Source organism: Macaca thibetana, chromosome 8 (assembly GCF_024542745.1).
Source record: "Macaca thibetana thibetana isolate TM-01 chromosome 8, ASM2454274v1, whole genome shotgun sequence".
Classification (NCBI taxonomy): Eukaryota; Metazoa; Chordata; class Mammalia; order Primates; family Cercopithecidae; genus Macaca; species Macaca thibetana.
In genome coordinates this window covers 101,592,567-101,605,406 of record NC_065585.1, presented here as the reverse complement: position 1 = coordinate 101,605,406, position 12,840 = coordinate 101,592,567, and the positions used below count along the sequence as shown (strand labels likewise).

Genomic DNA, 12,840 nt, shown 5'->3' with positions numbered 1-12,840 from the left:
ATGGAATTTGAAGAAAGAACAGTTGGGTGGGGAGGAGGTCCTAGGACAGGCTTCCTCAGCGGGACGGTACTGACTGTCTGTGTTTTGGCCTTCACGGATGACCCAGAGGTTCAGCAAGGCCACGCTCTGCTCCAACAGGGAGTTGGGATTTTCCACTCGGATCCTATTGATGTCTTCCACACTGAACTGCAGCTCCCGGGCCAACTCTGCAAGCAAAGAAACAACGGCAAATGTGAGCCATGCAGGGGGCCTCCAGCACACAGGCTGGGTGGGCACTGGGGCGTGAGGGCACCCAGTGGGGAGCACAGGGAGCTCTGAGGCAGCCTCCCTGTGGATTTGGTCTTCCTTCTTATCAAGAAGTTCCTTATGAAATGCCAGCACCTATACCTTTATATCTCCAGAAAATGGAAGAATAGGAGGGGTGCTTGATAAATAGGTCCTGAATGAATGAATGAATGAATGATTAAATGTCCTTTCTTCCTTTCATAACTTCCAATATGAGATGACATGACCTTTCAGCAAGGTCAGCAACTTCTGCAAGGTCACAGAGTCAGTGAGTCCCTGAGCCAGGAGGGAGCCGCACCTGCCAATTCTCACCCCAGCGCTGCCTTGGCCACACCAGGACACCACGCCCTGCTGCCGAGAACCAGTGAGAACAGAAATGGACTCCTGAGCTTATGCTTCTTCAGAGAGAGGTGTTATTTACATTTAAAATGAAAATACAAGTTCCCATCTAAATGCAAGGCAATAATGCAGACTGTTAGCCAAGATCCCCCATTATGTTTATTGTTATTTCTTTAGAAGGAAAATAGCATTAGAGTTTAATTTCAAGGATGAAGAAGACTGGGGAGAAAGTGATGGTGAGAATCAGAACACGCACACACAACACAAACGTGCACACACTCACAACACATATGCGCGCACACATGCATGCACATACACGCCCCCTGAGCAGCCAGCAGTCATGGTTTAAAGAAGGAGCCATGTCTGGACTTCTGTCTTTTCACAAGTTATTGCCAAAAGGTTTCTGAGTATGTCTAAAGTCTTCTTTAGTGAATGAAGTGAAGTGAAGTGAATGAAGGGAGTCTACTCATATAAAGGCTAACAAAAAATAAGGAGGGGGAGGGGAAGCCATCTTCTCAGCGTCAACAAGAATTGAGCGCTGGGCTCTGGACAGAAATACAGTTATAATTAAGCATTCACCAAGCTGCATTTGGGTCCTCTTCTTTGTTGCTCAAAGCCACACAGTGCTGGATACTGACCACTTGCACCCCCATTGTTCCTAAAGACAGGGTTTCTGACATTAGGCTTCTGTTTAAGGATCCCTTAAGATGGTTTTCAGAATCCCAATTCCAGCAACCAGTCTGAAGGCAGGGATCAGCACGAGAACGTAGCTTCTTCCTCTCCCTGTCCATGACTTCACCCTGTACTTTCCAACCAATCAACCACCTCCACACTTCAGCCACTCCAAAGCCTTTAACAGCCCTAACCCTGAACGCCTCCTTGGGGAGATGGATTTGAGGTTTCCTCCTCCCTCCTTGTTTGGTGGCCCTGTGATTAAGCCTCTTTCACTGCTGCAACCCTGTGTCTCCGTGTGTCTTGACTTGCCATTCACATCGGGCAATGGACCTGCTGCGGTTACACAGGGAGAATCCAGTTCTAGGGTCTGTGGTTGGGCACAGCACATTCTGAGCCTTCACTTTATTTGCCCACCTGCCTCCCTTAAATAAGATCGACCCCGACGCCTGGCAGGACTTCTGCGAGATCCAGGCACAGCCACGGACTATAGTGAAATATGTTAAGACTTGCCCTCTCCTTCCCTCCTTTTCAAGGTCGCCTGTAACCTCAAAAGTTGATTCTTTCTTAGAAAGGAAAGTCAGACAGAGAGGGAGGCAGGGGGCTCCCCCTTCCATGGGCACTCAATGGTGTGGCTTGGACAGCAGACCCAGCTCAGACAATCACAAATCAGATAACCCATGGGTGATAAAAGGAGGGTTAGAAATGCCTCATTCATTGCTCATTACGGGGGAAGAGGGTAGGTGAGACGGACAAAGTGCTTTTCTGCCCCCAATTCCACACTCACCTGCCCAGCTGAGACCGAGGTGCTCTGAGATAACAGCCATCTTCTCTGCCTGGTCTGTCCCGCTGAGAAGACCTGGGGAGAAGCATTAGATTTCATTTAGTAGCCAGGGCAGGATACAGTCGACAGGCGTGAGGATACGGCCTTTGATGGACGTGCCTTCCGTGTGCACTGGGGTGATTGTCTAGACTCTCTGCAAGATCAGGGGAAGACCCGAGTCAGCTCTGCAGCTGCTTTTGGAACTGGCTGAGCGAGCGGCACCTCAGCAGAGCCCTCACAGGGCTGCAGGGAGATAAGCTCACACCCACCCTTCTTGGGAAGGGAGCAAGCATGCATTATCACACAGAGGCTGTACCTGGTGTGGACTCACTGAGAATGCTGTATCGCAGGGCCAGGGGTGTGGGGGTCCTTCTCCTATCTTCAGCTCCGCTTCCCTGCAGAAGAAGAAAGGGTGCTTTGGGTTTTGGACTCTCCCCACCTTCCTAGAGAAGGTGATCTGAGCTCCTATGATGCAGGGGTGGGGAAGGCTGACCCCAGTCCTGGTAAACAGTCCGTTTCTTCAGGGACTTAGCACAAAGAGTAACGCATGGGAGGAGTGGGAGTGAAGGGAAGCTGACGAAGTGTACATGCGTTATTAATCACAGTCATAATAACGGCAAGCTCACGTCACCCCATCACCTGTGAGGCCCTATTTAATGTTCATGGCAACGTAGGAGCTGGGTACTGTATTACTACCATTTCATCAATAAGGAAACTGAAGCATGGAGAGACTAAGTTCCTTGCCCAAGATCACCCAGTTAATAGGTGGTGGAGCTGGGTTTGAACTTAAAACAATTGTTTTTCTTTTTGGATTTCTTTCTGCTTCAAAGACCCGTTTCTGTACTGCCCTAAGGCCTTAACATCACAGCCCTGTGGAAAGCATCCAGATGCTTGCCCAAGGCTGCAGAAAAATATTCTCTCTTTTGTTTTTAAGAGCCAGGGTCTCACTCTGTCTCTGAAGCTAGAGTGCAGTGCAATGGCACGATCATGGCTCACTGCAGCCTCAAACTCCTGGTCTCAAGTGATCCTTCTGCCTCAGCCTCCCGAGTGCTGGGGACTACAGGTGCATGCCACCATGCCCAGCTAATTTTTCATTTTTATTTTTTTGTACAGACAGGATCTCACTATGTTGCCCAGGTTAGTCTTGAACTTCTGGGCTCAAGCAATCCTCTTGTCCCAGCCTCCCAAAGCACTGGGGTTACAGGCATGAGCCTCTGTGCCCAGCCTGAAAATCCTCTTTTGAAAGATAAGTTGGTTCACCCTCATCTCATCCCCAAAAAGAAAAGAGATTGAGCCATGGACTTATGAATGTAACCTTGCTTCTTTCCTAGTTTAGCATGGAAGGCTAATGATTAAAACAACAACAACAGCAAAACAACACCAACGAAAACCACGGAGACGGTCTGGAGACGTATGATCCCTCCAAAGTCCCTAGCAGAGGTGGTGACTGGGATACTCTTACAGGTATCGACAAATGAACATACGTGGCCAAGACTCCTTTGCTGAGCTCAAAACCCTGGGTGTTTGCAGTGGCTGAGGACACCAGGCTTCCCTTCTGTGAGGGCCTAGCACCCTGGGAAGATAAGCAGGTAGATGAAAAAGCGGCCTGAGAGAAGCCATGCCGGGGCTGGGAGACCTTAGCAGCTCTCCTTGGTGCGAACCTTGGAGGCCTCGGGCCAGGGATACTGAGGCAGATGCTCTTAGGGCCCCTTGCCACCTTCACACCTAGGGAGCCCAGGGTCCACAGCGTGAATGTGCCCATCACCATCTCATACCAACATTTGTTCCTCCTGTCACATAACCAGCGCTGCACGTGAATTGCAGAGAGGGCCAGGGCACGGTCTCCCCCCAGGCCACAACATGAGCATGTGGAGGAGAGCTCAGCACCTTTGTGTGCCTCGGGGGACTCAAAGGTTCCACCAGAAAGAAGCCCCTTGGAAGTGCTGGACTTGGGGTCTGTTTGGGGACCGCCTATGGGGAAGCCTTCTCTGGCCAAGGCTCCTCGGCAGGTGCCAGCTCACCTTGCTGCAGGGGGGCATGGTGATGTTCAGGTGGCAGAGTATGTGCTGGGTGTCCTCGTACTTCATCGCCTTGCGCAGAAATGACAGGGACCCTCCCGGCTCTCGACTGCTGTCCCTCACCTAAACTCAATCACACAAAGGAGAATTCAGGGGCCCTTTCCTAGGCCACTGGGCTGTCTGGTTTAGAGAATTCTGCCTCCCCAACTTCCTAGACCCAGAGGAGAGGTCAGCCAGAGGGTGCCGGCACCTTTACAGGTATGGCCAGACGGTTCTCCCGAAATGACTGGAAGTGGAAGCTCCGCTGCTGGGCAGCTTTCTTCACAGGCACCAAGTTCCCGGAGAGTTCTGCAAAGAGGGACATTCCTTCCAACACCTACAGGAGAGGAAAAGCAGATACAGCTTGTCAGGGAGAGAAGGGCCCAGATGTCCCACCTTCAACCTTCGGTCCTTCCCTCTCCAAGACACACCCTGCCACAGCAAGAGGCATGGGGGTGTGTGCTGAGAAATCCACTATTTGTTTTGGGAAAGGCTTTATTTCTAAAATTGTGATCAATGAGGCATGCTTCCTGACTTCAATGGATTTTGTTACATGTAGCGATCTTCTAAGATCCCTGAGATGTTGATGAGAATTGCTATCAAGTACTCCAAAACGTCACTTGAATATCATAACATAGTTTCTGAAAAACAAACAAACAAACAAACAAAAAAACACCACCACCACCAACAAAAAATCCTGGTTCTGGGCTGGGCATTGCGGCTCATGCCTGTAATCCCTCCATTTTAGAAGGCCAAAGTGGGAAGATTGCTTGAGTTCAGGAGTTTGAGACCAGCCTGGGCAACACAAGGAGATCCCCATCTTTACAAAAAAAATGTTAAAAATTAGCCAGGTGTGGTGGCAAGTGCCTGTAGTCCCAGCTACGTGGGATGCTGAGGCAGGAGGATCACTGGAGGACAGGAGTTTGAGGCTGCAGTGGGCATGATGGCACCACTGCACTCCAGCCTGGGCAACAGACTGAGATCCTGTTTCTAAAAATAAAACCAAGATTCTGTTTTTACGTCTGTCCAAAGATGCTTTGTTCATGAGAAGAGCTGGAAAGCACTTGCTCTATTTTAATCTCACCGATAATAATGGTCCCTACTGTGTATATATAAAGCTTTCAACTGAGAAGTTATCATTAACCCATTTGACAGTTGAGAAAATTGAGGCCCAAAGAGAAAAACCGGTTTGCCTCGTTAGTGCCTAAGACAGGATTAGAACCAAGGTTCCAGTCCTGCGCTTGTTCTACGGGGCCCTCAGCCTTCCCCAGGAAAACTCAGCACAGATTCTGAGGCTTAGATCACTGCTGGCTTACTACACATCTTAAACCAAGTGGGTCTCTTAGGGTTGGGAACCGGTTCAGACCTAGCCCCCATGCCTTCACTCTGCGCATTATCTGTTGAGCCCTTTCCTCTGCCTCCTTACTTGGGTGCTACTGAAACTCTAGCACAGCAGGTCACAGTGTGGACTCGGGCCAGAGATGACCTGGATAAATCCTGTCTCGACCATTCACTTAGCTGTGTGACCATGGGCACATTACTTAACCTCTCAGCCTCAGTTTCTTAATACCTAAATAAGGAATAATAAAGGTACCCACAAATATGAGAATTAAATGAGATTATGCAAGAAAAACATTTTTAGTTATTTCTTTAATAGAGATGGCATCTCACTATGTTGCCCAGGCTGGTCTCAAACTCCTAGGCTCAAAGCAATCCACCTGCCTCAGCCTTCCAAAGTGTTGGGATTATAGGCATGAGCCACTGAGCCTGGCCAGCACTTTCGTTTGTTTGTTTTTTGTTTTGTTTCTTGCCCCCACCACCATACCCAGCTGGCTAGTACTGTTTTTTGTTTTTTGTTTTTTAAGACAGAGTCTTGCTCTGTCGCCCAGGCTGGAGAGCAGCGGTGCGATCTCGGCTCACTGCAACCTCTGCCTCCCGGGTTCAAGTGATTCTCCTGTCTCAGCCACCCGAGTAGCTGGGATTACAGGCCTGTGCCACCACGCCGGCTAATTTTTGTATTTTTAGTAGAGACAGGGTTTCACCATGTTGGCCAGGCTGGTCTCTAACTCCTGACCTCAGGTGATCCGCCCACCTCGGCCTCCCAAAGTGTTGAGATGACAGGCGTGAGCCACTGCGCCTGGCCTGTCCAGCACTTTTAATAGTCTCTGGTGCACAAGACCTTCTGCAAATGCCAACTCTTTTCACAGATCACTGGACCAAAAGCCTGCAGCCTCCTCTGATATGTGCATGGTGGCATCTCTCACCTTTCCTGAAGCTTATCTAAGATGCTTCTCAAGAGGGGTCTCAAAGAGAGACAGCTGTGGAGCCCCTCGTCTACAGAGGGAGGACTTCCGGCCTGCACCAGGCAGGGCTGTTCTGGAGAAATGGCGGGAGGGTTTGTCCCAGAGGCGGTGCAGGGCCCAGCCCCGTACCTCTATGTCCCTGCTCCGGGCCACCTCCACGAAGTTCTCATGCTGCTCCAGGGTCTTGTCCACTTTATCATCCGTCATGCAGTAGCAGCGCAGGCGCCCCTCTCGGGGGTCATTCATCTTGGCAAAGATGACGAATTTGGCCATGTAGGGCACTGCGGTGAGCTCTTTGTACAGCAGGGTGGCGAAGTTCACAGCCTCAGCGGTCCGAGGACAGTCTGACAGCCAAAACCTAAAAAGGTGGGCACGTTATAATGTGTTCCCAAGTGCCCAACAGAGAGCATCCTTTCCGTCCAGATGGAAGCAGCCCATGAACCACGCCATGGCTACTCTCGCCACACCTGTGGTCACAGAGGCTTCCATGTGGAGGGGACAGTGAGGGAGCCTCAGTCTCAGGCCTGAGGATGGCCCACACAGTGCTGGGCTGGGCTGGCCTTGTCTCACCTGGCGGAGACGTTGGTGGTGAAGTTGGCGCACTCGTTGGCATATACAAGTTTGGTGGTTCCTGTTATGTCTTCCCACTGAGCTTGGTCTGTTCCTCCTGTAACACCGGCAGAAACGGGGCTGGGGACAGTCTTCAGGACGTAAGCATGGAGCTTACTAAAATGCTAAGGCCCTGGTGTGCAAGGTGAGACTGGGTGAGGCTCACTTGGTCTGCAGCCCTGGGCACACCTACCCTCACCCTCTGCCCTTCCTCCTAGCGACCTGCATGCCCCTCCTCCTAGGGCTTGGAGGGTTCTTCCCCAGGGCCATGGACTTTTTTTTTTTTTTTATTTTTAGATGGAGTTTCATGCTTGTTGCCCAGGAGTGGAATGAACTCGGCTCACTGCAACCTCCACCTCCCAGGTTCAAGCAATTCTCCTGCCTCAGCCTCTGGAGTAGCTGGGTTTACAGGCGTGCACCACCACGCCTGACTAATTTTTGTATTTTTAGTAGAGATGGGGTTTCTCCATGTTGGTCAGGCTTGTCTCGAACTCTTGACCTCAGGTGATCCACCTGCCTCGGCCTCCCGAAGTGCTGGGATTACAGGCGTGAGCCACTGCATGGGCATGGACTTTTATGCAGATGCATCATCCTTCCACCTCTTGGAAGAGCACCTCACTCCCAGGGAAGCCAACAAAAACTAAGGGGATTGCTGGCCTCGCCTTCTCGTGTCACCCCCCTACTGTGTTCCAGAAGCACTGCAGCTGTGGAGAACACAAGTCTGAGACAGGGGCCCCTCTCACCAATGACGCTGCAAAGCAGGCGCAGGCTGGTGGTGTCTCCCTCCCCGCTGTCCCTCGGGTTGTCGGTCCAGGAAGGAGGTAGCGGGATCCGAAGTCCGATGGGGCGGTGGAACTTCCGGCGCCGGGGCTCCACGGTGACAATGGGGCTGAATGTGGCCTGGTTGCCCAGGAGCTTAGTGACAAGCTCATCTGGGACAGGCTGGGCCTGTGAAATGACAGAGGCAGGACACTCAGGCCCAAGCAGGAGAGGGGCTAGTCAGACTGGAGGCAGCTCCATGCCCGGAGAGAGTGGCCGTCGGTGCATGGGGTCCCCTCTGCTGTTGGACCGCAGGACTGACATGGTGGAGCTCGCCTTCCTGAGCCCTTTCTCCCCTTCTCCTCTGCTTCTTACTCCCAGGGCTGGTGCATCTTTGTTCGCATCACGGCCAGCTCCCAGAGGTCATGCGGTTCCCGCATGCTGCACAGACCGGGTCATGCAGCTTGATGGATGCACCTTATCAGGGAGCTTCCACCTCACCCCTTCCCACTGAACTCTCCTTTGAGCTTTAAAGTCAGATCTCCACTGTGGTATTTCAAAGCACTGGACAAAAGCATGGGGATGTCCTGGGGAAGAGGGTGGCCTTCCCGGGGCCTGGAGTTCAGTCCACCCCCAGGACCTGGCGGGGAGGAGAGCTGTCACCTGCAGAGCCAGCTTCACTCTCTTGGTGACTGCATTCTCCGGGAACGTTGCCTGTACCAGGGGCACCAGCTTGCTCTTCAGGGAGCCCCCTTCGGGACCGATGGTGTCGTAGTCCTGGCAGAGCCGCGACATGATCACAAAGTACAGCGGGAAGTCGGTGGTGATGATTCGGCACACCCTCTTCTTCTCCAGCTCCTCCAGGCTCCCCAGCTCTGGAATCACACACACAGGCCACCACCCCGGTCACATCAGGCACAGATTCAGGCCTTCCAGGGGCCCAGAGCCTCCTTGTCCCCAAGACCCAGTGCACACACCCTCTCCAGGTGCCGGGAGGCATAGTGGCCAGAAGAAGTGCCCAGGCCCAGAGGCCCAGCAGAGCAGATGCGGCTGCAGGCAGCAGCTGAGCATCCCCTCACACATCCTGGGGACCCAGGGCTTGTCCACACCAGGCCATTTCCAGCCTCTTGGGGATTCCCAAACTCCAGGTGGCCCTGAAAGACCACCTTTAAGGTGCAACTCAAACCCCTCTTCCGCAAGGAGGGGACCCAGCCCTGGGATTCCCCCTACTACCTTCGTCCATCCCGTTGAGGATCTGATCCAGGTAGCTCTCTCCATAGCGGCTCCTGTGCTCCTTCCACACGGAGCCGTTTTCACTCCTCAGAACCACGAGCTCCCGGTCTCCACGGCCATGGGAGGCAAAGTGCGGGATCTCCACGATTACAGGGCTGAGGCAAGGACACCGTGGTGGTGGGGAGGTGCTCACACAGGGCAGGCAGGGCACAGGGAGGGATGGGGCTGCCGGCTCCCACCCAGATGGAGAAGGCGCTTCCACAGCCACGTGGAGGCCCTACCTGCAGGCAGGTCTCTAAGTGGACCAGACCCGTGGGGGGTCCCCCGGGCTTCCCACAGCCCTGCTTGCTCCCCACCAGGCTTGCAGTAACAGTGAGGGCAGGGCCAGTCTCATTTCACGGGGGCTCTGCTCCCACGACCTAAGGATCCTGTCCTTGCACCTGATTCTAAAAATCCATCTGACATCCCTACACGGGTAACCTCATCTATCAACTGGTCATAATGACATTTCCTTCGGAGGGACGCTTTGAGGACAAAGAAAGGTCAATGAGAAAACTTGCTGCTTTGCAAATTGTGGTGACCGCTCTGAGCGGGGCCAGGAGGGTGGACAGAGGTAGAAGGCAAGGCCTCCTGGTCAGCCCTGTCCCCACATCACACCCATGGTGCCTGAAGGGTAGCAAAGCTCCAGGAGGAGCCCAGGCTGCTTCAGGGAGGTGGGCCATAGGCCTCTGGAGCTGCGTACTTCGCTCGTCCGCAGGGGAAACAGCCAGGGAGGCTGTCTTCCTGGGGACTCTCAGTGCATAAATGGTCAGACCCTCAGGGCCTCAGATTGGCCTTGTCTCTAGTGTCACGCAATATTTAAGAGTTGTTTTTTTGGTTTTGTTTTTTATTTTTTACAATGACGGGGTCTTGCTATGTTTTCCAGGCTGGTCTCGAACTCCTGGCCTCAAGCGATGCTCTCACCTCAGCCTCCCAAAGCATTGGAATTACAGGCGTGAGTTATCATGCCTGATCTGAGATCTGAGAGTTGTAAGCCCTCTCAGGGCTATGGATGCCTTCGTGTGTTAAGAAAAGTCAGGAAAAGGGGAGGGGCACCCAGTTTTGTTTCCCCGTCGGGACAGTGGAGATGGCGTGGCCTCCGTGGCACAGGGACAGGTGAGGACATGGGCTGCCTGTGCATGCTCACCTCAGGAACTGGGCCCCTGTGGGCCCCAGCGCGATGATCCTGCTGGCCAGGCCTTCCTCCTCGGCCAGTGGGGGTGGCGTGCTGAGCTTCTGGGGCTTGACCAGGCGGCAGGTGATGCGGGTGGGCGCTGCGCACGTCCGTGGTGGGATCACCACACGCAGGCCGTTGTGGCGACTTCCTCTCATGGAACCACCCCGGGCGTCGACCATGAAGCTCACCAGAAACCTAGGAGTGGGGCAGATGCACGCTGGGCTTCTGCATCCCCTCTGGGAGATGGAGACAGGAGTCCCCGAGCCCTGCGCCCGCCACTCACCCTGTGTGCACCGGGCTGGCCACCGGGCTGATGTTGTCTGAGGTCTCGGTGGCCGGACTGCTGGGGATAAGGGAGTCCTCATCGTACTCTTTAGATGCCTGAGGACAGAGAAGAGGTCCTCCTGTTCCACTTCCTCCCTGGCCGGCTGGATGCCGTACCAGGGCATGGAGGCTTGGAAGAGCCTTGCTGCTAGAAACCAGGTGCATGTGGAGAAAGTGCTCCCACAGGACCCCACCGCCCTATCAGACAAGGCTGTCCTGGAGTCTAAAAGGAGACAGGAGCTTCCTCCCACCTCCATGCCTCTCCTGGGCTCAAGACCCTGGGACACAGCCTTGGAATGGATGGAGCCAGTCCTCACCATTCAGTCTGACTCCTGGCCCCCAGGCCCACTGCACCTGCTGCAGACCTGCCCCCTTCTTTCCAGCTCTGCCCACGGGAAGCCCTGCCCTCGGCAGGCCAACTTCCTCTAGGACGGGCACTGCATCCCAGCACCATGACCGCCTCACCACTTAGCTGTGGGTGGGCTACCTGCCCTGTGGACATCTGGAGTCCATGAGGTGAACACAACAGATTCCCGCCCTTGTGGGGCTTCCTGCTTCCTCACCTGTATAGCGGGGACTTGCCTTAGGGTAACATTGCAACTACAGGGATGCCAGCCTGCCCTGGCACAGCCAGCAGGACCTGAGCCCGGCCTTGGTGCTCTCTAGATCTTCACGTCTGCTTTTCCCCCAGTCCAGAACATCCTTGTCCCTCACCCTTGTTGATCTAATCCTCTCCACTCCCCACATCTCACCTCCTCCACAGATACTCCCGGCCACCCTGGGGCTGGTTAGGGCCTCCCTGCTCTGCACTCTGCCAGCACTCACACCACACAGTGGAGCACTCCCCTGCTCTCCCTCCCGGTTCTGTGCTAACTGGGTTCACGCGTCCGAGTCCACTCTTTCCGGTTGGGCCCTGGCTCCCAGGAGGCAGGTGTCCAGCCCTCCTGCCTGAGCCTGTCCAGGGCGCACAGCAGGAATCCAGTAAACATCTGCTGGCTGGAATTCCTACCCTAGGCCAAGAGTTGAAGACAGTGGGCTGGTCAAGGACCCGCAGGTTTCTCACTGCTGCTGTCCTGGGCTGCATCCAAGGACTGAGCCACCACAGGATAGGGCCCCATCTGACCATCTCTCCCAGACGCGGCCCACCCAATGCCGCCGATGTTGCACCATTTTAAGGCGTCCAAGCGTGGAATGCCAGTTGGACAGTGAGTGGCATGTGAGCTATCAGTGTCTATTGTGCTATGTACAGGCCACCCCTCAACAATCACTGTCCCGGGGTACTCATGCTCTCCACGTGGGGAAACCACAGACAAGCAGCTTCTTACCTGCTCCTGCTCTTCTGACCTGATCACCACCGTCTCAGGTGTGACACAGGGAATCCTGGGGATGGCTGGAGATTCCACCCTGCGTGCCAAGAACACCAGAACATCACAGGGCTGATCCACATGTGCACACAGCTTCCTCTTCCTCTTGCCTCCAAGTCTCTCCCTCCCGCTTTCCACTCCGGAGCCTGACTGCCCTTCACAACCTGGTGGAAGGACTGCCTCCTCCTCCATGAAGTCCTCCCCAATGACTCCAACCTGCACTCGCCACCCCTTTCTCCTCCTTTAGAACCTGTTGACAGAATCCTTGCTCTGGCTAACAATATATCTTTCTGTGTTGCTATATGACCACTTGGTGTGCATTTCAATCCCACCAAATGAATCGTAAGTTGCTTATGGTCAGGGTTACAGCTCTGTATTTCTTTCTAACAGATGTCTAGCAAATTCAAGTGGAGCAAATGGCCCGTGGTTTCACTCCCCGCTTGTTCAGGGACATTTCCGTCTTTTCAGAAAACACCTAGGGCTTAGTGTTTCTACAAAGTCGTTGATATTAGATTGCTTTGCAAAATGTCCCTGTGTACCCTGTGCCCACGGTGAGATAACTCACAGCAGTCACGGGAGAAATGAGAGATGTGGTCCAGGCAGACCGAATCTCCCCTGGCTTGTACCTAACATACCTCAGGGGCAGAGGGATGCAGTCAGAGTTCGAGCTTAGCCTGGCAATAGTTTCTAATGTGAATCTTCCTCAACTTTTTTTTTTTTTTTTTTTTTGAGATGGAGTTTCACTCTTATTACCCAGGCTGGAGTACAGTGGCACAATCTTGGCTCACTGCAACCTCCACCTCCGGGTTCAAGCAGTTCTCCTGCCTCAGCCTCCCAAGTAGCTGGGACTATAGAT

General features: G+C 53.6%; 1 protein-coding gene across 10 annotated transcripts in view; it reads right to left on the bottom strand.

The window, feature by feature from the left end:
* ANK1 (ankyrin 1) overlaps positions 1–12,840 on the bottom strand; it is a 246,193-nt gene that overhangs the window by 36,475 nt on the left and 196,878 nt on the right. For 9 of the 10 annotated variants that reach the window (XM_050800354.1, XM_050800361.1, XM_050800356.1 and 6 more), the window contains 13 exons: positions 11,946–12,024; positions 10,580–10,677; positions 10,267–10,491; positions 9,081–9,235; positions 8,511–8,722; positions 7,832–8,036; positions 7,050–7,146; positions 6,609–6,837; positions 4,388–4,513; positions 4,141–4,260; positions 2,436–2,514; positions 2,084–2,155; positions 75–206 (listed from right to left, as the gene is read on the bottom strand). In XM_050800354.1, coding sequence (XP_050656311.1) covers positions 75–206; positions 2,084–2,155; positions 2,436–2,514; positions 4,141–4,260; positions 4,388–4,513; positions 6,609–6,837; positions 7,050–7,146; positions 7,832–8,036; positions 8,511–8,722; positions 9,081–9,235; positions 10,267–10,491; positions 10,580–10,677; positions 11,946–12,024 — 1,829 coding nt within the window. The remainder of the gene's footprint in view (positions 1–74; positions 207–2,083; positions 2,156–2,435; positions 2,515–4,140; positions 4,261–4,387; positions 4,514–6,608; positions 6,838–7,049; positions 7,147–7,831; positions 8,037–8,510; positions 8,723–9,080; positions 9,236–10,266; positions 10,492–10,579; positions 10,678–11,945; positions 12,025–12,840) is intronic. The other variant, XM_050800355.1, reaches the window with a different exon arrangement.